General features: G+C 32.0%; 1 protein-coding gene across 1 annotated transcript in view; it reads right to left on the reverse strand.

Annotated features, from left to right (window-relative positions):
* LOC139523655 (kinesin-like protein KIF16B) overlaps positions 1 to 26,259 on the reverse strand; it is a 42,454-nt gene that overhangs the window by 12,873 nt on the left and 3,322 nt on the right. The window contains exons 2-23 of the mRNA XM_071317840.1: positions 24,882 to 24,951; positions 24,107 to 24,229; positions 22,523 to 22,639; positions 21,481 to 21,513; positions 20,785 to 20,837; positions 20,247 to 20,362; positions 19,730 to 19,799; positions 18,959 to 19,031; positions 17,418 to 17,485; positions 16,304 to 16,404; positions 15,306 to 15,422; positions 7,235 to 7,332; positions 6,895 to 6,969; positions 6,167 to 6,220; positions 5,204 to 5,263; positions 4,593 to 4,712; positions 4,197 to 4,248; positions 3,010 to 3,147; positions 2,024 to 2,109; positions 1,646 to 1,731; positions 1,215 to 1,268; positions 633 to 765 (exon numbers count right to left, since the gene is read on the reverse strand). Coding sequence (XP_071173941.1) covers positions 633 to 765; positions 1,215 to 1,268; positions 1,646 to 1,731; positions 2,024 to 2,109; positions 3,010 to 3,147; positions 4,197 to 4,248; positions 4,593 to 4,712; positions 5,204 to 5,263; positions 6,167 to 6,220; positions 6,895 to 6,969; positions 7,235 to 7,332; positions 15,306 to 15,422; positions 16,304 to 16,404; positions 17,418 to 17,485; positions 18,959 to 19,031; positions 19,730 to 19,799; positions 20,247 to 20,362; positions 20,785 to 20,837; positions 21,481 to 21,513; positions 22,523 to 22,639; positions 24,107 to 24,229; positions 24,882 to 24,951 — 1,897 coding nt within the window. The remainder of the gene's footprint in view (positions 1 to 632; positions 766 to 1,214; positions 1,269 to 1,645; positions 1,732 to 2,023; positions 2,110 to 3,009; positions 3,148 to 4,196; positions 4,249 to 4,592; positions 4,713 to 5,203; positions 5,264 to 6,166; positions 6,221 to 6,894; positions 6,970 to 7,234; positions 7,333 to 15,305; positions 15,423 to 16,303; positions 16,405 to 17,417; positions 17,486 to 18,958; positions 19,032 to 19,729; positions 19,800 to 20,246; positions 20,363 to 20,784; positions 20,838 to 21,480; positions 21,514 to 22,522; positions 22,640 to 24,106; positions 24,230 to 24,881; positions 24,952 to 26,259) is intronic.

Genomic DNA, 26,259 nt, shown 5'->3' on the forward strand with positions numbered 1-26,259 from the left:
TCTGTCTATTGGAAACAACCTTAAAATTTGGTGCACACTATAATATAATCAGCTACATGGGTTATTCAGTGTGCACCATAGACAGAACAAGAATGTTTCCCCATTACATTGATGCCCCATACACACTATCAATTTCTATGTTCAGTGGAACATGAAAATGGGATAAAAACTCTAATTTGGCATTAAAATTAGAAAGATCCTATCATAGGGAACATGTGTACTAATTTTCAAGTTGATTGGACTTGACCTTCATCAAAAACTACCTTGACCAAAATCTTTAACCTGAAGAGGAACAGACGGACGAACGGACGATCAGACCCACAGACCAGAAAACATAATGTCCTCTTACTATCATAGGTGAGGCATAAAAATGTGGTGCACACTTTTAAATAACACGCTCCAAGGGTTATTCAGTGTGCATTGTTGATGTTATTTCTTTATAGACAGGAAAAAAATACATATCTGGTACAAATTTAAAGGAGATAAGAAGATATTTTAAGATTTATTTCCAAATTGAGGGATTTGAATTTTCTGTAATGACAGCAGCATAGAAATTTCCAATTAAACAAAAATCAACAATTGGAGATCCATAAGTGTCATATGATCTAATAAGGAATACATTGAGGACTCACCTGTTCAAAATCTTGTTCAATTTTATCTAGCTGCTTCCTCTTTTCTTCCAGTTCCACCTCTAACTGTACTATAATTACCTCCCTTTCTCTCTCAGAATCTATGTACATCTGTTCTAAATCATCTAACTTATTTCTAGGAATACATGTTAATTATATTTATAAGTCAAAAATATTCTAAAAAACTCATTTAATTCATGTTTAGTTCTCAGAAATTGGAAGGTATTGCACATTTCAATCTTGCAGATATACAAGAGAAGGAATTTAGAATTTATGATTTTTTCATAAGCAATTGAAATTTTGTAAAAGTGAAGCAAATGACAGCATAAAAATACAATAATATTGATATAAAAATAAGTCAATTTTGAACTCAAATAAAATTAGTCATTATTTTTACTTTTAAGTGGAACAACCAAGCATCAAAAAAATTAAAATGTATACTCATCAGATAAATTATAGAAAACAAATATAATTTTATTATAATAGCAATTAAAGTTAACCTTAATGTTTTTCAATATGTAGTAATTGATTCGACAGTCCTTTATAAAATGTTAGAAAAAACAGTTAAAGAACTTAACAATTTACCTGTTATTATCTACTATACTCTCTTCTTCTAACTTGTTTTCATTGTCATCCCACCTAAATAAAAGGGGGAAAATAAGGAAATAAGTAAATAGCAATGAAAAGGTCAAAATATCTGTAGGTTGATTCTTTGAGACATTCTTAGAACAGCTTCCATTTCTATTATGCAAAAAAAACTAATGTTCTGAATTTTCTGGAAGTATTGCATAAAAAGCACATATGGTATGTGATGTCCTGTCATTATGAAAAACTACATGTGTTTCATATTACCAAAATTAATAGCTGTTGCCAATAAAGGACACAACATATTTATTAAAAACTTCAAAACATAAAGACTGATAATTTAACTAATGTAGGAACAATATTGAACAATTAATACCACAGAGAAGCTATTTCATAATAATCAGTTAAAATATGTTAGAAATGACACATACCAGTATCCTGAATTAGATAAGCTATCTGTATATAGATCTGTCATAGAATAGCTCAGTAGTGATGACCGGGACATGCTTAAACCACACTGAAAAAGAACAAGTTATCTCCCCTTTATATTGTCATTAAAATTCTAGCTTTGATTTAAAGGATTTTCCAAAACATTTATTTTTTATTTTTTACAAGTGATATGCATATTATAAATATACTTAAATTTTTAATAATGTACATCTAAAAGCAGTCAAATGAAAACACAATTTATAGACTATAAAATAATTAAATATTTAAATTTTAATCAGAAAGATTTTAAATTCATGTCAAAATGTTTTAAAAACAAGTTACAAGAATTATAAAGTATAAGATATAATAGTATTACATACATTGTTAAGATCTTTCTTCATTTTAGCAGCCTCTGCTGGGTTGTTAAACCTGAACATATTTGTTCTTCCTAGTAATATTACTGCCCCTGAATAAGAAAGACAATTTAAAAATTAACATTAAACTTTTATAAAATATATTTTATATAATCAAATCAGATGATTTTTTTATAAAACTAAAAAATCGATGTATGTGTCCAAAGAACTTTATTAAACTTTTACAAAATATACTTTACATAATCAAATCAGATGATTTTTTTTATGAAACTAAAATATTGATGTGCATGTCCAAAGAACTTCATTAGTGAATGTCTTATGTCATATCTTTTGTATCCTTTTTTTTTTTTTATTATTTTGAGAATCTAGTGTTGATTGTGGATCTTTATTGGTTTTTGCTTTATTAATTCAATGGGGTAATTTAGAGCTTGCCATAATTTACAGACATCTGTTTACTGTCTAATGCTGAGTTCACACGTAATTCAAATTTGATTCGCATTAACTATTAATTCGAATCAGTTGAAAACGCATTCGAAACATTTTACGTCCAAACGTCAATTCTAATTCGAATTACAATGCACGTCAAATTTGCTTTACTGTCCAAACTAACTTAACTTTTAGTTCGTATTAACAAAAACATATTCCTAATTTCGAATTGGATAATGAATTAGCCAATTCGAATCAATTTGAATTAAAAAAGAAGAGTGTGTGAACGCGATTAGCGAATTCGATTCGCATTTGATTCCAATTCAATTCAAATTAAATGTCTGTATGAACGAGGCATTAATCTGCATGTTGCAATCTACATGTACTTTGGTTATTTGCATTATTGTACACCATGTTTGTGGGGGAAGGCCACCATGATAAATCCTGTTCTAATAATAATAGAGAAAAAAATATTATAACATGGACACTCAAGATGCAAACAAAACAAAATATGATTGAAAGGCAAGATGCTCATACTTATTCCGATTCAATCTATTTAACAATACCTTGTGATAATGTTGTTGCACTAGTTTGTGTCACTCCATTGACAACACACAGGGCTGCAGTACCAGGATAGAGAATAACTTCTCCATTGATATATTCTATCACACAGTGATCTTTTTCTATTTCAATACCAGCTAGTACTATGAAAAGAAGGTTATGTCATATCTGAAATATTTATCTTTCAGTGTGGCAATACAAAAATACAAGTCTTTCCAAAAAACAACTATAGTAGATAATTTTACATATTTAGTCACCTATTTTAATGCTCCAAAAGTTTGATGTGTTTGACTTTTTGAACTTTGTAATTTCAAGTAATTCTAATGCTATCGTGCTTAGAAACAATTAGGAAATAACTGTATTGTACTTTAAGCTCCGACGGCATCAATTGGTGAATTGGGTCATCATTTACAATTAGTTCTCCATAGGCGGTATTGGTAACGTTTTCCTCCGTTGCTCAGTCCATATCGTTTACTTGAACATGTATGATGGCTCATTTCGAAGCTGATACATTTATACATGTCTGGTTAAATTTTCGGGGTGGCAACTGAGATTACTTTTTCAGCAAATTGCTGGACCCCAGAAGATGGTGAAAAATGTCACTCTCCTCATGAAATAATCCCAAAAGTCTGATCATAAAATTCAATAAAAAAATTGTCCTTTCTAATAATTTATTTCAGGTCAAATCTACATATTTCTTTTCTCATCACATCAGCTCTATAAAACAGTTCTTATTGTTCAGTTATGTCCATTTTTAAAATAACAGCATCCACAATTGTATGGCGGACTAATATTTTTTTTTAATTACGTCATCTGAGTTCCTCATCTCAAGGTCTATTAGGGATCCTGACCCATTTGATTGTCGCCAATTAAGTTTACTGGCAACGTGTTAGCAGAGCCAGTAAACAGGTATTTGCGATCATCAAATCAACAATTGATGCTGTTGGAGCTTAAAATACAATATTGTTATCTCCATTTTAAGGAAACTGACAGAAACAATGTTAAATAATACATTTAAAATCTGCCAAATGTCGTCTGCACTTGCATGTATTTTTCATTCATAGCATCAATTGTGAATCGATGCCATGAAAATTGATGACGTTATCCAATCAAAATGCATGTTACAATGATGTTGCATTAGAATAAACATTTTATGTTATCAATGAGCACATACTGGATAGTCTATACATACCTATATCAGGAGTAACATCAGCATCTGGTCTGCCTACTGTAGTCTTCCCTTCCTGAAACATGACAATATATTTCTATAACCGTTATTTTTACTGAGAATTCACAATTCATTGCATGCATACATATTTTACTGTTAATCATTAACAATCATTGATAATGCATGTTTTAATCATAGTGAGGTGCATCTAAGGGAGGGGGGGGGGGCTCTAATTGCATTTTTTTTATCAAAAAAATATTAAATTTATTTCTGAATTATTTATGAACTTGCATGACAGTTGAATACCATAACAAATGACCCAATGAGACTAAATCACTGGAGAAAATAATAAATGTGTCAGAAAAATATTCAGAAAAAATTAAACATTGTGAATTGTCAACAGTATTTTTGTATACAAACCTTAATGTGGTATAACATAATACCAGTGCTACAAATATCGTCGTCTATACCAATCAGATGTGGAAGCTGGAAATCTAGCACAACACCAAGACCTTCCTTACGTACAGCGAACATATCATTCTAAATAAAGCAATTAAATTCATTATGTTATTAATACTGATTCAATAAAGTAGTATGACATCAAACACAATAATAAAACTTTCTACTGTAGAATAAAACATGTTGTCCAATTTAAATAGCATATTCAACTATTCATTAAAAATTAAAGCACAGTCAATGCTTTTAAATACTTTAAAATTGGTATTAACAATCCAATGTGAGTAATTGTTACTTTTATTTTTTTTGACATGGCTCTAATTCACAGAAAGTTACATTGAAAATTCACAAGACATCAATTTTCAATTTTTCCTTTCAATGTCATAACTCTCTAGTATATGAAGCCTTTATAGAAAAATTAAACATGATTGTACAAAAGAAGATAGTTGTAAATTATGAAAATAAAAGAAACTGTAATACAGAAACTATTTGATAAACTTACATAAAGGGTACAGGGTCCCTGAAAATTGAAAAGACTTGCAACAAGAAATAAAAATACAGTACACCAAGGTTACCTTTAAAATAGTTCCTGTCTCATTCCATTTGCCAGCCCATTCTTCTGTAAGAACTTTAACCTGAAGTGAAAAAAATACATTTACATTTCAAGTTAAGTCAGTGAGAAAGTTCCTCTTACAATACATTTGTCAGCTTTTCATGAAAATACCATGTGTATCCAAAAAATCATACAGGACTTTTGCTCATGAGTATGTACAGTGTTTTGATCTGTCAACTTAAAAATGTATTGCCACCATTTTTGACAATTTCTCTAATGTGCTTAACTTTTTAAAGCTTTCATGCACACAAACTTACAATATCATTGTCCAAAATTTGCATGTTTTGCAATTGAACAGCTAACTCCTTTTTATTTGTATAAGCTTCCTATTGATAGGAACACCTCTGACATGATTGCAAAACAAATAGCATAGGTAATAAACACACTGCCAATTAACCTCTGGTCTTTTAAGAAAATGACACTGTTAAGTTTTATGATATGACTACTCAATGACACACTGAGTTCTCTGTCAGCTGACTAATTAAATTTAAATAAGTTATAATGCCTGTCTATATTCTGAACAGTTTTTAAAAATGGTTTTATCTTTCATAAAGTAAATAATGCAAAAAATATAAATATTTAATGCATTATAATATTTACATAATTTTGTATTTTTTTTTTTTAATTGAATTAAATCCTAATCCTGTTTACAATGACAATAGGAATTATATAATTTTGATGACCATTTTTTACTCAAGCAGTAAGTTTATATTTATTTCCATATACATGATTAAGCTCACACATTTACCATTTCCTATTCTAGCATATACATTCTGTGTGTTCGATTCAGTTGCCATTTTACAATCTTAAACTAATTATATATATATTCTTACAGAATAGACAATATACTTTTAGAATGAATTACCTGAAAAAGAAGATGGTGAATAATTATTTTTAAATCTTGTTTTTAAAAGTTATAACTTACCCTTGCTTCATTCTCATGAAGTTTTTCCTGAACTTTAGGTGTCACAATATTATCCTGAAAATTAAATGTGAGAAATATTTTAGAGCTAGTAAAAGTAATGCATAATTTGTCAAAACTGTTGGGTATCAATTTTAAAAGTCATAGATTGCTTAAAAGCACATTTTTAAACAAGTTTTTATCAGTAATGCTTGTTGTAACATACATTTTGATATTCAACCGTACATGTAAGAAATTTTTTCAATTTTATTCTTAAATCAACCAGGAAAATCAAATGCAATAAACCTGTGTTAAGGTACCCACTTTTAATTGATTAACAAATTTACAGTTTGTCCATTTTCAATTGGTAAACTTTTAAGAATAAAAATATTTATTTGAAAAACAAAATCATTCATTATGCCCCATTTATTATGCCCCATTTATGGGCATTATGTTTTCTGGTCTGTGCATCCATTCTTCTGTTTGTTCGTTCATCTTGTCGTCTGTTTGTCCCGCTTCAGGATAAAGTTTTGGTTAAAGTTTTTGGTCAAGGTAGTTTTTGTTAAAGTAGAAGTCCAATCAACTTGAAACGTAGTATACATTTTCCTAATGATATGATCTTTCTAATTTTAATGCCAAATTAGAGTTTTTACCCCATTTTCACGGTCCAATGAACATAGAAAATGATAATGCGCATGGGGCATCCATGTACTTTACATTCTAGTTTGGTTAACACATGAGAAACAACTTACCAAACTTCCACCAAGTAAGGCTTTCAATCTTGATATCTCAGCTCTTAAGTCTCGGATTAACTTCACATTTGGATCCTAAAAAAATACAAAGAATGAAGAAACACTTTTTCAATTCTGAGTATAAACAGTTTAACTTATCTTACATAAATGCGTCATCAAAGGACCTCATAAAAAAAGATATGCAAAACTCAAACACTTGATGTTTGGTGAGGACATCAAAATTTCAAATTATTATCCATTTCAATGTATATAACTTATTTTTTTACCTCACAACAATTTAAATTATTACACTACGGTACTTGTTTCTATAATAAGACCAGTTTAAAGAAAAAATCAATACCTCATTGACCGTCGGTCTGTTGATGATATTCTTTGCTCTGTTGGCATATCTCAGGGTTCTTAGTGTTTCACCATAATTAACATCTGCCGGAGAAATAGCTGCAAAATAGGATTTCATATTTATAAATCAAATCTCACTAATTTATTTGTGATTATGACATCTCATTGCATTATATGTTTTTTTTATATCCATTTTCCATTATACAATTTATACTTACATGTACATTACAATGACATTAACCACATTAGCTTTAACCATTATTAGATTTTTACCTCTTTAAAGTGTCTTTTTTAAATCCAGATTTTTAAAGCCTTTATATGTATTTCTTCAAGTGAAGGAGGTTTGTTACTCAGTATTATGACAATTTGTCAGATTATCTGAATCCTGTGGTTTTATTCATCGAAGTGCCTTTAAATTTTTTGCCCGTTAACCCCCTTTTTTCTCTACATATTTTCATTCCATATATTTTAACAAGCCATTTTTAAAGGTCTTATAAAATCCTTGTTATTTTTCATTGTTTTTAAACAAAAGATAGTGGCCAATGTTAAATGAATGAAAAGTCTAGAGAAAATTTTCAATGGCCTTTATCTCAAAAACAAGGACACTGACCCATATTTTTTTCAGCTGTTTTATTTTCTCCACTTAGTTTCCACCTATTTATAACAGTAATTTGAAATCCTTGTTATTTTGAAACTGAGTAGTGAACCTCTTTAATTCCATTTACTTTATTTGGCTATTTCTGTCGAAAATTTAGAGCTTGGAATGAGAGAATATCATTATTTTTTTAAGATCAATTGTTGTTTCCTTATAAGTCTTGCCTTATAAAGTTAAAAATGTTGTGTTGTATACTCAATGTCCTTTTTTTAGTTTATTTCTAAACTATAAAGACATACTGAAAATTACATACTGAAGAATCATTTATTTTGGGTGGGTACCAATTTTCTTGTTTGGGAGTTAAATTGAATTTTCACAGATATTTGATTTAGTCTTGTTGCCAAAATTTGCATAATACCCTATAGATTTGTTTTTCTTCATTAACATTTAAATTTGTGGTTCACGTATAAAGAGAAAGATCACTCCAGAAATAGTTAACTTAATTAACAAAATGAGGTAGACGTGCCCTATCCTCCTTCCCACACACTAATGACTTGAGAGTAAAACAGTCCTTACTAGCTATCATAATGGTACTGGCATTACCACCAATACTATCCTTCAGTAACTAGGTACTTACTAGCTATCATAATGGTTCTGGCATTACCACCAATACTATCCTTCAGTAACTAGGTACTTACTAGCTATCATAATGGTTCTGGCATTACCACCAATACTATCCTTCAGTAACCAGATACTTACTAGCTATCATAATGGTCCTGGCATTACCACCAATACTATCCTTCAGTAACTAGGTACTTACTAGCTATCACTAGGTACTTACTAGCTATCATAATGGTCCTGGCATTACCACCAATACTATCCTTCAGTAACCAGGTACTTACTAGCTATCATAATGGTCCTGGCATTACCACCAATACTATCCTTCAGTAACTAGGTACTTACTAGCTATCATAATGGTCCTGGCATTACCACCAATACTATTCTTCAGTAACCAGGTACTTACTAGCTATCACTAGGTACTTACTAGCTATCATAATGGTCCTGGCATTACCACCAATACTATCCTTCAGTAACTAGGTACTTACTGGCTATCATAATGGTCCTGGCATTACCACCAATACTATCCTTCAGTAACTAGGTACTTACTAGCTATCATAATGGTCCTGGCATTACCACCAATACTATCCTTCAGTAACTAGGTACTTACTAGCTATCATAATGGTCCTGGCATTACCACCAATACTATCCTTCAGTAACTAGGTACTTACTAGCTATCATAATGGTTCTGGCATTACCACCAATACTATCCTTCAGTAACTAGGTACTTACTAGCTATCATAATGGTTCTGGCATTACCACCAATACTATCCTTCAGTAACCAGATACTTACTAGCTATCATAATGGTCCTGGCATTACCACCAATACTATCCTTCAGTAACTAGGTACTTACTAGCTATCACTAGGTACTTACTAGCTATCATAATGGTCCTGGCATTACCACCAATACTATCCTTCAGTAACCAGGTACTTACTAGCTATCATAATGGTCCTGGCATTACCACCAATACTATCCTTCAGTAACTAGGTACTTACTAGCTATCATAATGGTCCTGGCATTACCACCAATACTATTCTTCAGTAACCAGGTACTTACTAGCTATCACTAGGTACTTACTAGCTATCATAATGGTCCTGGCATTACCACCAATACTATCCTTCAGTAACTAGGTACTTACTGGCTATCATAATAGTCCTGGCATTACCACCAATACTATCCTTCAGTAACTAGGTACTTACTAGCTATCATAATGGTCCTGGCATTACCACCAATACTATCCTTCAGTAACTAGGTACTTACTAGCTATCATAATGGTCCTGGCATTACCACCAATACTATCCTTCAGTAACTAGGTACTTACTAGCTATCATAATGGTTCTGGCATTACCACCAATACTATCCTTCAGTAACTAGGTACTTACTGGCTATCATAATGGTCCTGGCATTACCACCAATACTATTCTTCAGTAACCAGGTACTTACTAGCTATCACTAGGTACTTACTAGCTATCATAATGGTCCTGGCATTACCACCAATACTATCCTTCAGTAACTAGGTACTTACTGGCTATCATAATGGTCCTGGCATTACCACCAATACTATCCTTCAGTAACTAGGTACTTACTAGCTATCATAATGGTCCTGGCATTACCACCAATACTATTCTTCAGTAACCAGGTACTTACTAGCTATCACTAGGTACTTACTAGCTATCATAATGGTCCTGGCATTACCACCAATACTATCCTTCAGTAACTAGGTACTTACTAGCTATCATAATGGTTCTGGCATTACCACCAATACTATCCTTCAGTAACCAGATACTTACTAGCTATCATAATGGTCCTGGCATTACCACCAATACTATCCTTCAGTAACTAGGTACTTACTAGCTATCACTAGGTACTTACTAGCTATCATAATGGTCCTGGCATTACCACCAATACTATCCTTCAGTAACCAGGTACTTACTAGCTATCATAATGGTCCTGGCATTACCACCAATACTATCCTTCAGTAACTAGGTACTTACTAGCTATCATAATGGTCCTGGCATTACCACCAATACTATTCTTCAGTAACCAGGTACTTACTAGCTATCACTAGGTACTTACTAGCTATCATAATGGTCCTGGCATTACCACCAATACTATCCTTCAGTAACTAGGTACTTACTGGCTATCATAATGGTCCTGGCATTACCACCAATACTATCCTTCAGTAACTAGGTACTTACTAGCTATCATAATGGTCCTGGCATTACCACCAATACTATCCTTCAGTAACTAGGTACTTACTAGCTATCATAATGGTCCTGGCATTACCACCAATACTATCCTTCAGTAACTAGGTACTTACTAGCTATCATAATGGTTCTGGCATTACCACCAATACTATCCTTCAGTAACTAGGTACTTACTAGCTATCATAATGGTTCTGGCATTACCACCAATACTATCCTTCAGTAACCAGATACTTACTAGCTATCATAATGGTCCTGGCATTACCACCAATACTATCCTTCAGTAACTAGGTACTTACTAGCTATCACTAGGTACTTACTAGCTATCATAATGGTCCTGGCATTACCACCAATACTATCCTTCAGTAACCAGGTACTTACTAGCTATCATAATGGTCCTGGCATTACCACCAATACTATCCTTCAGTAACTAGGTACTTACTAGCTATCATAATGGTCCTGGCATTACCACCAATACTATTCTTCAGTAACCAGGTACTTACTAGCTATCACTAGGTACTTACTAGCTATCATAATGGTCCTGGCATTACCACCAATACTATCCTTCAGTAACTAGGTACTTACTGGCTATCATAATGGTCCTGGCATTACCACCAATACTATCCTTCAGTAACTAGGTACTTACTAGCTATCATAATGGTCCTGGCATTACCACCAATACTATCCTTCAGTAACTAGGTACTTACTAGCTATCATAATGGTCCTGGCATTACCACCAATACTATCCTTCAGTAACTAGGTACTTACTAGCTATCATAATGGTTCTGGCATTACCACCAATACTATCCTTCAGTAACTAGGTACTTACTGGCTATCATAATGGTCCTGGCATTACCACCAATACTATTCTTCAGTAACCAGGTACTTACTAGCTATCACTAGGTACTTACTAGCTATCATAATGGTCCTGGCATTACCACCAATACTATCCTTCAGTAACTAGGTACTTACTGGCTATCATAATGGTCCTGGCATTACCACCAATACTATCCTTCAGTAACTAGGTACTTACTAGCTATCATAATGGTCCTGGCATTACCACCAATACTATTCTTCAGTAACCAGGTACTTACTAGCTATCACTAGGTACTTACTAGCTATCATAATGGTCCTGGCATTACCACCAATACTATCCTTCAGTAACTAGGTACTTACTGGCTATCATAATGGTCCTGGCATTACCACCAATACTATCCTTCAGTAACTAGGTACTTACTAGCTATCATAATGGTCCTGGCATTACCACCAATACTATCCTTCAGTAACTAGGTACTTACTAGCTATCATAATGGTTCTGGCATTACCACCAATACTATCCTTCAGTAACCAGGTCCTTACTAGCTATCATAATGGTACTGGCATTACCACCAATACTATCCTTCAGTAACCAGGTACTTACTAGCTATCATAATGGTACTGGCATTACCACCAATACTATCCTTCAGTAACCAGGTACTTACTAGCTATCATAATGGTACTGGCATTACCACCAATACTATCCTTCAGTAACCAGGTCCTTACTAGCTATCATAATGGTACTGGCATTACCACCAATACTATCCTTCAGTAACCAGGTCCTTACTAGCTATCATAATGGTACTGGCATTACCACCAATACTATCCTTCAGTAACCAGGTACTTACTAGCTATCATAATGGTACTGGCATTACCACCAATACTATCCTTCAGTAACTAGGTACTTACTAGCTATCATAATGGTACTGGCATTACCACCAATACTATCCTTCAGTAACCAGGTACTTACTAGCTATCATAATGGTTCTGGCATTACCACCAATACTATCCTTCAGTAACCAGGTACTTACTAGCTATCATAATGGTACTGGCATTACCACCAATACTATCCTTCAGTAACCAGGTCCTTACTAGCTATCATAATGGTACTGGCATTACCACCAATACTATCCTTCAGTAACCAGGTACTTACTAGCTATCATAATGGTTCTGGCATTACCACCAATACTATCCTTCAGTAACTAGGTACTTACTAGCTATCATAATGGTACTGGCATTACCACCAATACTATTCTTCAGTAACTAGGTACTTACTAGCTATCATAATGGTTCTGGCATTACCACCAATACTATCCTTCAGTAACCAGGTACTTACTAGCTATCATAATGGTACTGGCATTACCACCAATACTATCCTTTAGTAACCAGGTACTTACTAGCTATCATAATGGTACTGGCATTACCACCAATACTATCCTTCAGTAACTAGGTACTTACTAGCTATCATAATGGTTCTGGCATTACCACCAATACTATCCTTCAGTAACTAGGTACTTACTAGCTATCATAATGGTCCTGGCATTACCACCAATACTATCCTTCAGTAACTAGGTACTTACTAGCTATCATAATGGTCCTGGCATTACCACCAATACTATCCTTCAGTAACCAGGTACTTACTAGCTATCATAATGGTCCTGGCATTACCACCAATACTATCCTTCAGTAACTAGGTACTTACTAGCTATCATAATGGTCCTGGCATTACCACCAATACTATCCTTCAGTAACCAGGTACTTACTAGCTATCATAATGGTACTGGCATTACCACCAATACTATCCTTCAGTAACTAGGTACTTACTAGCTATCATAATGGTCCTGGCATTACCACCAATACTATCCTTCAGTAACTAGGTACTTACTAGCTATCATAATGGTCCTGGCATTACCACCAATACTATCCTTCAGTAACTAGGTACTTACTAGCTATCATAATGGTCCTGGCATTACCACCAATACTATCCTTCAGTAACCAGGTACTTACTAGCTATCATAATGGTCCTGGCATTACCACCAATACTATCCTTCAGTAACTAGGTACTTACTAGCTATCATAATGGTTCTGGCATTACCACCAATACTATCCTTCAGTAACCAGGTACTTACTAGCTATCATAATGGTCCTGGCATTACCACCAATACTATCCTTCAGTAACTAGGTACTTACTAGCTATCATAATGGTCCTGGCATTACCACCAATACTATCCTTCAGTAACTAGGTACTTACTAGCTATCATAATGGTACTGGCATTACCACCAATACTATCCTTCAGTAACTAGGTACTTACTAGCTATCATAATGGTTCTGGCATTACCACCAATACTATCCTTCAGTAACTAGGTACTTACTAGCTATCATAATGGTACTGGCATTACCACCAATACTATCCTTCAGTAACTAGGTACTTACTAGCTATCATAATGGTTCTGGCATTACCACCAATACTATCCTTCAGTAACCAGGTACTTACTAGCTATCATAATGGTACTGGCATTACCACCAATACTATCCTTCAGTAACCAGGTCCTTACTAGCTATCATAATGGTACTGGCATTACCACCAATACTATCCTTTAGTAACCAGGTACTTACTAGCTATCATAATGGTACTGGCATTACCACCAATACTATCCTTCAGTAACTAGGTACTTACTAGCTATCATAATGGTCCTGGCATTACCACCAATACTATCCTTTAGTAACCAGGTACTTACTGGCTATCATAATGGTCCTGACATTACCACCAATACTATCCTTCAGTAACTAGGTACTTACTAGCTATCATAATGGTTCTGGCATTACCACCAATACTATCCTTCAGTAACCAGGTACTTACTAGCTATCATAATGGTTCTGGCATTACCACCAATACTATCCTTCAGTAACCAGGTACTTACTAGCTATCATAATGGTACTGGCATTACCACCAATACTATCCTTCAGTAACTAGGTACTTACTAGCTATCATAATGGTTCTGGCATTACCACCAATACTATCCTTCAGTAACCAGGTACTTACTAGCTATCATAATGGTACTGGCATTACCACCAATACTATCCTTCAGTAACTAGGTACTTACTAGCTATCATAATGGTTCTGGCATTACCACCAATACTATTCTTCAGTAACTAGGTACTTACTAGCTATCATAATGGTTCTGGCATTACCACCAATACTATCCTTCAGTAACCAGGTACTTACTAGCTATCATAATGGTACTGGCATTACCACCAATACTATCCTTTAGTAACCAGGTACTTACTAGCTATCATAATGGTACTGGCATTACCACCAATACTATCCTTCAGTAACTAGGTACTTACTAGCTATCATAATGGTTCTGGCATTACCACCAATACTATCCTTCAGTAACTAGGTACTTACTAGCTATCATAATGGTCCTGGCATTACCACCAATACTATCCTTCAGTAACTAGGTACTTACTAGCTATCATAATGGTCCTGGCATTACCACCAATACTATCCTTCAGTAACCAGGTACTTACTAGCTATCATAATGGTCCTGGCATTACCACCAATACTATCCTTCAGTAACTAGGTACTTACTAGCTATCATAATGGTTCTGGCATTACCACCAATACTATCCTTCAGTAACCAGGTACTTACTAGCTATCATAATGGTCCTGGCATTACCACCAATACTATCCTTCAGTAACTAGGTACTTACTAGCTATCATAATGGTCCTGGCATTACCACCAATACTATCCTTCAGTAACTAGGTACTTACTAGCTATCATAATGGTCCTGGCATTACCACCAATACTATCCTTCAGTAACTAGGTACTTACTAGCTATCATAATGGTCCTGGCATTACCACCAATACTATCCTTCAGTAACCAGGTAATCTTAGAATCTCTGTAGGGAATAAACACTTGTTTTCCTTCCTTCAAACTACAATTCTTAGCTACAAAAGAAAAGTAACAACCAATTTATAACATCTATGAAACAGTTTGCAATTAGTTATAACAAAATTAAATATTAGTAAGAAGTTATATGTTATTTCAAAATTACTGATCTGCACATTTTTTTTTACAGATTATACATTTGCACGAATTTTCATCTATATTCATATATCATATATTTATATATCAGCTTGGAAATACATAGACAAATGTTGATTTTAAAAGAGATCTTTTGATTAATAACTACTTTTATAAAATTATTTAATATTAATTACCTGTTGAAAAGCTCTACCATTTCATTATTTTTCATGAAATAAATAAAACAAAAAGTTTGTCAAAAGGTTTTGTGGATGAGTGAAAGCATTTTTTACAGCATTGAAAAGATAGATATAAAAGCTGTTTGATTTATAAATCATCACCTTTTCCATAAACAGCAAGACAAAGAGGATTCCTGGAAACAAATCACTGTCAGCTATATTATTATGCTAATTTAAGATTTCATTATTTTAAATATCATTTGCTCATCAGAGTTATCTGACATGATTGCTCATACATTGCAATCAGTTCAATCCATTTTAATTTCAATATGAGTAATATCATTGAAGTTAAATTAAACTTTTTGATGTCAAGAGGTTTGAAATTTAAATCATGAAGACTGCATTTGATGGATGTACATCCCTACATAATTGTGCTTGAGAAAAAACTCTGATGCAAAATTTATTCAGTCAACAAATCAGGAAATGACCTGCCCATTTGCTTCTATATATCTAGCCATACAGTAAGTTCTACAGTTTCATTAGAAAGCTGACTTTTACATCTGAAAAACTAACTCAAATATTTTGGTTATAATGAAAAGATAACAACAGATTTTTAAATTACATACCAAGTAGTGAAATGACTGTTCCCAAGGTAACCAGTGATTTGTTTATGTTTCCGCCCTCTTTCAACCTTTGACCTGTGGCTCCAGATGCATCTGCATTCTCACTATAAATGGAAATTTTTAAAAAAAATCAAGTTTATTAAAACATATATTCTTTTACTTCCAAAACACCTATAGTTTTGTATTCTGTGTATACTGTATGTTTTGTCAATTCTAGTTTCTAGTTTTAATTATTATACAATATTATATTTTCAGTCGTATAGTGTTTATACGACTGAAAATATACTACTGAATAAGTATATGACTACCTTCTTCCTTTAAGGTTTTTAAGATGCCATTGATCAATTGACGTAGTGTGGGGAAATAATTGTCCAGTCGCAAATGTTTCATGTAAATTCAGTATGTGAACAGTATACAGTGAATACTTCTGGATTACAATAAGTTTGGCTTTGAAACCATTAAGGAGGCTCGCGGGTACAAAAATTTCAGCAAAAATTTAAACATTTGTTTTTTCATTACAAATTTTAGTTATTACACTATTAGTTATTGCTTTATAATATGGTACAAAAAAAACACCAAAAAATTGATTTTAAAATGTTAATATCATTGTAAAAACTCCAAATTATCTCCCTTTGGTGCAAAAATGCCATTTTTTGGTATTAAAATTGAATTATCTTTTTTAACTCATTAGTGACCTATATTTTTTATTATTGTTTTCAAATAAGCTGTACATAAACTATATAATTGTAAAATTTAAGTGATTTCTGTAATTTAGTTCTTTTTTATTTCGATATTACCTCTATTTCTCCTATTAGTTCAACAGAAAAAAAGGACATTCACAAATGTGTATACTTCTTCGGAGGCAGAGTGTGAGCTTAAATGAACGGTGACCCCATGTTCTTATTTCATTTTTCCATTAAGTATATGATAAAGTTCATTTATAGAAAAATATAGCGAAATCTTATATTAAAAAAAAAATGATTTATACCCGCGAGCCCCCTTAAAAGCTTAAGTAAATGAAAAATTTGGTAAACATCATAATATCCTCTATATAATTTAGCACATGATATTTTAAGGTTAAAATGATTTTATATTAATACATTTTTTAACAACTCACCTGCCAGCTAAATCTACTAAATGCAGTTTACTTGTTGTTTCACATGGTAAATCATCTATGAATTTGGCCTAAAGTAAACAAACAAGAATAACAATTTTAAAAGAGGGACGAAAGATACCAAAGGGACAGTCAAACTCATAAATCTAAAACAAACTGACAACGCCATGGCTAAAAATAAAAAAGACAAACAGAAAAACAATAGTACACACGACACAACATAGAAAACTAAAGAATAAACAACACGAACCCCACCAAAAACTAGGGGTGATCTCAGGTGCTCCGGAAGGGTAAGCAGATCCTGCTCCACATGTGGCACCCGTCGTGTTGCTTATGTGATTACAAATCCGGTAAATAGTCTAATTCGGTAGGTCATATTCATGAAAGGGAAGGGGATTGTAGTTACGACGTAAGGAACATATCCGATATCATTTGTGAAACGGTTATTCCATAACGGTCAACCAACTTGTGATTGGCGTCCGTAAAATTTACGAAGGGATGATTTCAACTTCACCATTTGGAATTCTTGGTTTAATAGCTTCCTTGTGAGCAGCAAACCTCTATCAAGAAAATCATGATAGGAAATGCAAGCACGGGAATATCGTATCAATTGGGAGATATATACCCCGTATGCAGGTGCTGCTGGAATGTTGCTACTTAGAAATGGAAAGTTCACAATTGGAAAGCTGAAATCATCTCTTTTGTCGTAAAGTTTTGTTTTCAACCGACCCTCGTTTTTAACATACATGACATAAAACACGGAATAAAAAATTGCACGAACAAGAACGTGTCCTCAGTACACGGATGCCCCATCCACACTATCATTTTCTATGTTCAGTGGACCGTGAAAATGGGGGGAAATCTCTAATTTGGCATTAAATTTAGAAAGATCATGTGTACTAAGTTTTAAGTTGATTGGACTTCATCAAAAACTACCTCGACCAAAAAACTTTAACCTGAAGTGGGACAGATGGACGGACGGATGGACGGACAGACGAATAAACGAACAGACTGACACACAGACCAGAAAACATATTTCCCATAAATTGGACATAAAAATATCAGAAAATCAAACATTGCTCAATTTATTTTCAATGCAAAACATGATCTTTCTAAAAAAAAAGATGCTCTTTTTTTATTCTGTGTATCCAATATAATTTGCTTCATATGAATGGAAATAGCAAGTATTGAAAATATTGGAGATCATAATCATTAGGTTTTTTTTGTTTCCATTTTAAAATGTATCTTATAACAATTTATCTTCACTACTACCCTTTCTTAAGATTGCTATTTAAAGAGTATTAAACTGTAGTGTTTGTAATAGAAAACAACTCAATGCTTCAAAATTGTTTTCAACTTGTACAATTTGATGTTTCATGAGAGCATTTTTTATGCATCTAGAACATCCTACAGTATTCCAATTATGGCAACCCTATTAATAACTCCACTAAGATTAATAAACTTTAAAATAATAATGAGTTCACAATACAATTTACAGAGATAAGATTATCTTTACGAATGTCAAATCTAAATATAGAACAAACCTGTGTAAAGACCAAAGTGAATATGGCATGTGACCTACTACTGACGTCATTCATCTTTGTTGTAGCAGTTACTCTGTCAAAATATAAACATGGTTTAAATCAGAAGGCAGGCCAATAAAAACATGAAAGAAATAAAATTACATGATGAAAGGTTTTTTTTAATGGAAACAGTCTGCAGGGGTCAAACCAGGTATGAATTAATATAATCCACAGTATTGGTCTATATCAAATTATAAATTACCGTAATCTATTCAAGATCTTTAAATGTTTTTATCCTTTTGGTAATTTGTTGTTGCTAGCAGATGTTTAAAGAAAAAGTCTACTGTAAAATCTATTTACTACCTGTCCAGACAAAGGGTAATTCAAAGCTTCAAATTTTGTATACAATAGTCTTGTTATATTTGTTTTTCGTTCATTTTTTTACATAAATAAGGCAAGTAGTTTTCTCGTTTGAATTGTTTTACATTGTCTTATCGGGGCCTTTTATAGTTGACTATGCAGTATGGGCTTTGCTCATTGTTGAAGGCCGTACGGTGACCTATAGTTAATGTTTGCGTCATTTTGGTCTTTTGTGGATAGTTGTCTCATTGGCAATCATACCACATCTTTTTTATATTATTGTTGACCTCTAAATTTCTATTGTTTTTTTCACGTCTTTGGGTTGCTACAACACTTCTCCTTTTTTCTTATTAACTGCATATCCATACGCCATTATTTTATGTTTAAAACAATTCTATCCGATTTTATAATAAAGTGAGACAAACAACATACCTGACAGAATTACCTCTATGCATTAGTTCCTCTACATCCTCATAATTATTTACTATGTGTTTTGACAGATCTAAAACAAAGAGATTCTGATATTTATTGCAGGTTGAAAATTACTAAACAGTATGAATGTCTCTTTGGTAGCTTTTACCTCTCTTCGATAAGAATTGAACATATAAATATTACCTTTGTCTACTCAAATTTACAAGAGACAAGACTTTTGTCACAAGAAATATCAAGTCTCAAATAAATAATTCAAAATGGTAAACAAGGAATTAATTCACACAGACAATTTAAACAAAATTGCAATAAACTGTTTTTTTCTCATCCTATTGTAAGTTTGTGTTGATCCTTTTTAGAAAAAGAGTTGTAAATAATATCATTTAATAGTCAATATTTATTTCAAAAGGGAGAAAATACTTTTAAACATATATTTTTAAAACTTTTTTTTAATGTTTTTATATCGTTTCACATAAATTTAACATCATTAAAACATTAGTGTATTTATATATGTATTTACCTTGGACATAAGGTCCATCTTTCGGATGTTCTCTGACTCGTAGGTTATGCACTGTCTTGGAATTTGAGGATTGCTTCAACAAGTCACGAACCTTTTCGTTGTATATTTCCATATAGCTGAAATATAAAGTAAATAAACCTTTCACATTACTTTAACCTTTTACCTTTTTATTTGACGAAATGAAACTACATGATTACTTTCACTAATTTGCATAAAATCTCCTCTCAAACCATGCCACTTGAAGGAGGTCTCGATTTAAACAATCCTCTAACTTCTCTAGATTGTATGTGTTACTGTGGATTCATTAATTTTCGTGGATGGAGGAAAATTTAAATTTACGTGGATATTTGATTTCTTTGTTTTGCCAAAGTCTCAATTCAAGCATGTACAGAATTTGTAACTTGTTGAACAATTTAATTCGTTGTTCACAAATACACAAGTAACCCACAAAGTTTGAATAAAAAAGAATCCACAGTATCTTTCAATGTGATTTAGCCAATTTAACATTTTTAAAACTTCAACAAATAAGTTATCTTACCTGACTTCTATCCTATAGTTTGTATCGTCTTCTCTCATTCTACAAAACAGCTCCTACAAAAATGATTCAAATCATAATGAGTGAAAAATCCATACAAGTCTGATTATTATAGCTTGATTTTATTTCTTTTCATAATACATTGTACAATAAAATATTTGTTGTCAAGATCTTTATAATGTATAGCTGGAATAAGCGATATGTATGATTTGAACATTCATTTAAAGCACACATAATGTTGTTAAGCTTTTATAGCATTAAAGCTGATTGTAATAGCTTGATTTAATAATATTGTATGAATAACACTTCCACGTAATGTAAATATAAAATATGTATCTCTTATCATTGAGAAAATATGTTTGGTTTGTTTTTTTTTGTTTTTGTTTGTTTGTTTGTTTATTTTTGTATTTGTATTTTGTAAATGTCGGCTGGTATCATTTCTGTATAGGAATTTACACCAATAAAATTATTTGTATATTATTTCCATGATAAATGTATTCTAGTACATGAAGTTGCAAACATTGAAAAATCTTTTTTTGAGGAATATTGCATCATCATGATTATAAGAACATTCCTATATTTTGTCTGGTAAAAAAAGTTTTTTGTTTGTACTAATTATCTATTGGACGCATCCTTTCTACATATGTACTTTTATTTACTGATCTTAAATTATTTTTTTAGATTTAGGGCTTACTATACCTGACAAATTCTTGGTATCAGTCCTTGGTCATCCTGAAAAAAAAATATTTGAGACAATTATGTGGTATTCTTAAACATAATTCTATATCCAATTGTTGTGTGCCTGTACTTATTTTAATATGGTTTTGATAATAGTTATATATAAATTATATGGTCAGATCAAAACATAAAACTTAATTAAATGCAAAATAAAATGAAAAAATATGAAAAAAAAATCATTCTTAGAATTCCAACTAAACATGCAATGGTAGAACTTCATACCAAATATGACTGATCTTGGTAATGACATAACTTGACAATGATTATATTAAGTTTTCAAGCAATGCAAATCATAGATTTAATTTACCGGAGTACATCATATACATGTAGTTTTAAAGTAATATAATTCATATGGTTTCTTTATTATTTTAGTTACAGAAGCCTGACAAAGTTTAAAAGATTAAATGTACACATTGTCCTAAAACTCTAGATCACACCATAATGAGTATTTGCAATAACTTTCAAATTGATATGACATCAACTTTATGATAAACTACTTTTTGCAAAAAATTTAACCAATTACTAAGGATTTATATAGTATACAATTCCTTGCTGATATATTTTCGTGTTGAGTGAATCATGAAATAAGGATCAAAACCCTAATTTGGTATATATTTAAAACCGTTCATAAAACAATGAACATGTGTACTAAGTTTCTAGGTGATGTGATTAAAAATTTGTAGTTAACTACAGTAATTACCAAATGTATTTGTCGCATACATTTTTTAAGGTATATATTTTGCATAATTTAAAAAAAAAAAAATATTTTGAAGGCATTTATAGTTTGAGGTTTTATAAATAAGGTGATGAAATATGGAAAATTGTCTAAAGATTAATTGTTTATTTCATCTTCAGTTGTTTTTGTTTTTCTCATGATGTGACGAATACTTATGGCCACACTCTGTACCTCAAACCAAAACTTTTACTTGATACATATAATGGATGAACAGAGAGACTGTTGAAGGCAGGTTATAAAAATAAAAATCATAATGAATACACATACCTGGCTGCCCATCATAGTATAACTCTTTCCTGACCCTGTCTGTCCATAGGCAAACACACACGCATTGTAACCATCATACGCTGAAGTCACCACATCTGACCCTAAACTCTGGAAAACCTGAAACATAACATTTTATAGAGTTTACAAGAGACAAATCTGCTACCTTACACACTGAAGATAAGAAGATATCAACAATTGTAAATCACAAAAGTAGCATTTTCAGTTAACTCCATCTAGGTAGGTCTGTGAGATCTTCAAAAATATTTCTTATCACTACAGATAATCTTCTACTGTTATATATATATTAATTATCTACAGACATATATAATTGAACTTATTACATTGGTTGCAATGAATTACATTGATTTCCCAGTGAAAAAAAACCCGATAATTTCACATGTGAAATAAACGTGGTTATTTCACTCCTCTGACGTCATACAACAATAGGTGTTGTCAAGATGTTGATAACTTCGGATCAAAACAAATTGTGAATGCGTAGAAAAAGATATAGTTCCTTACATTTTCTACTTTAATTTCATCAAAAAAAGCCATTTGCCAATAACAGGCTATTATTTGAACTTGGAGTTATTTTTAATGATGGAATTTGCTTGATTTCTTATTATTGATTTTTTTTAATAAATTCCATGTTTATTCTGTACTAAAATGTTCTGTGCTGCGCACAACACTTTCTATTACAAAGAAAATAGTATATTTTCAATAGAATGTACTGTGCCGCGCACAACACTATCTAACCAAAATACATTGTATGGAAAGTGTTATTAACCGCTCAAAAGATTATAATACCAAATAAACATGGAATTTATCAGAAAAATTTAAACACAAGAAATTATGCAAATTCCATAATTAAAAATAATTCCAAGTTCAAATAATAGCCTGTTCAATGTAATAAAAAGAATAACTACTCAAAGAATTCAAATATCGAAAAATATTCAACTAGTGACCGAAAACAACACGGATAATTAACTCATGCGCTGTGCTTTCATGAATTAATGTGTTGTTCGATCACTTGTTGAATATTTTTCTCTATTTGAATTCTTCGATTAGTTATTCTATAATTATAAGTCATCAAAATTAAAACATTAAATAATGAAGATATCACTGTAATGTTTTTTGTAATAAGTTAAAAATATTTTATAAACATCACAGAACTGTAAGTTCAGAAGTTTTCATGATTTCAGGAAATGCCAAAAATTAACAGTGTTTTACTGTTAAAATGGGAGACCTTTTTCTGTGGAAAAAAACAATACTTGGAAGTACATCATCATGAATATATTGATAAATCACAGAAGATTTGTTTTTTTTAATCTTCATATGATAAAAAAATGAATTTCCTACTCAAAACAAGTTTTAAAGTTGTTTAATTTCTGTAGAGAGTTGTCTCATTGGCAATCATACCACATCTTCCTTTTTATATTCAAAGTACTACCCATTTGATTAATAGAATATAAACCATCTTCATAAAAAATAAATACACCAAATTAGAGACTCAGTACACTTCAATCATCATGGGTATTTACAGTTCAGTGATACATTTCCAGCATGCAAGTATCTATTGAAACAAACCTGTTTTTGAGAACAATATTTAGGCTCATTTTTATCCACAGACCAAAATGAAAAGTCATAAGTGAAATCCTTTATCCTCATGGCATCTTTACCATGTCCTCCTTCAGCATTCCTTTCAGGAATCTGCAATGTAAAAAAATTACTTATACATGTACTTAATTTACTTTTTTCTGTCATTATCAAAAATTCTTATTTTGATTTGAGTAAGCAACCCACAAAACAGCAAATTTTTGTGAAAGCACAATCAATCATTGAAACCAATGCAAAGAGATAAACTCAAAGTTAATAATTGATATAAATAAGGAAAACAATGTTTTTATTTCCATTGAATTTCACAAGGCTATCAAATGATATGCATAAAAAAATTTGCAGCTCTTTCCAAAATGCCTTTTAGCTGAGATTGATAAAGAGGTTTTTTAATAGTCAAGAATACTTCAGTGCAGTTGCCTTACCATAAAACATTAATTGTAAAATATCAAGTGCATATAATTTTCTACAATTGTGATTGTGTTCCTACTGCTCTGACTAAAATAAATGTCCTCAGTTCTTTTATACAAGACTACCTCTGTGATCATGTGATAGCATGTGTGCCTTTAATGCAGAAGGTGGTGAGTTTGTCCATGTCCTGGTCAAATCAAAGATTTTTTTATTGGTATTCGCTGCTTCTCAACTATGCATTTAATTGGCTAATGGATGCTCAACAAACATCTGTCGTCGTCGATCCCTCCTCCTCCTCATCATCATCTTATAGAACTAAATGAAATAAAATACTTGCCTTAGGATTGGTGATTGTTGTTTTCCCTCCATTCATAGACACTATAAATTTGCTTTCTAGATCAATTTCCCTATTAAATAAATTGCATAATTTAAAATTAGAAGTTTAGACTATTACAGTGTTAAATCAGATGTCTAAAAGTTAGATATGTAACAGTAATGAAACATTTTTCTGTCAAGTTGTTTACGATAGCAAGCACCTGTCTTGTGATATGAGTGCCTATGATACTACTCTCCATCCAAGTCACATTGTGTAAAAAGAAAACAATTATAGGCCAAAATAAGGACTTTTAACACAGAGCTTTGGCTTACTAGAACCCCGAACAGCAAGCTATCAAGGATTCTAAGTCTTTGATTTAATCTCCGGTAAGTCAAATTAAGAACTTTAAAAAAGTGGTCTTAAAACTGCATGAAATATGCAGCACTGGACAAGGAGTAGTTATTACTTAATTTATAAATTACACTAGTGATACGCATACATTCCAGAGAGAAAAAAAAATAACAGAAAAAAAACCTGTTCAAACTAAAGAAGGTCAATATGATGAGTAAAGAGAAGAACAATTTTCAAAATTGAAAAGTCTCAGTATCCCCTAAGTTTTTTATGAGTCATATATCATGTATATATAAACTCAGGAAAATATCTGAACTCCACCTAGATTTTGTGCGTCATTATTATTGTATTGACTATAGATGGAAAGGCTCTGAAGGTTGAAATTTGTAAATACATGTACAGATGTTTCACAAGCCACACCTCTTTTAGGGAGATATATTAAATTCATAGATATTTTGTTTATGTACTGGTTCCCAGATGTGATCTCTATGTTTCATTCTCACACAGACATGACAGACATAACTTGGGCATGTTACCAGTATGAAAACAGATGGTATCAGTGATAATTGAATTCTGAAGAAGGCCCAAAGTGAAGGTAGGGTAGTATAGAATTTAAGCATAAGTTTAAACTCTTAGAAGTTTGGGGCATATAAATGTTGAAAATATGCCTCACAGTCACAGCCTTATGTTTTGACCTTAGAATACAATAATTTTGCATATCAACCTTCCGTTCTTAAATATATATTTTTTTTAAAACTTCATAGTAAAGGTGTCACAGTTTTAGTTGCAAAGGGAGTTCCTTTGGGAACTTGTGTTTTCTATATTTACAGAAGTGCAACCTAGCTGGAAACTTGTTAAAAAAATTGCAAAACAAAAATAAAATTTGGACATTATTCATATAAGCATGATAAGATTAATTATTAAAAAGTCAAGTCAATTTGTCTTTAAACCTCATAAATCCAAATTACATGTATATATTTCTTGTGTAGTTTAAATAGACAATACTAAGGTAATATTTTTATATAAAATATATTTATAACAGGAAGAC

Source organism: Mytilus edulis, chromosome 1 (assembly GCF_963676685.1).
Source record: "Mytilus edulis chromosome 1, xbMytEdul2.2, whole genome shotgun sequence".
Lineage (NCBI taxonomy): Eukaryota > Metazoa > Mollusca > Bivalvia > Mytilida > Mytilidae > Mytilus > Mytilus edulis.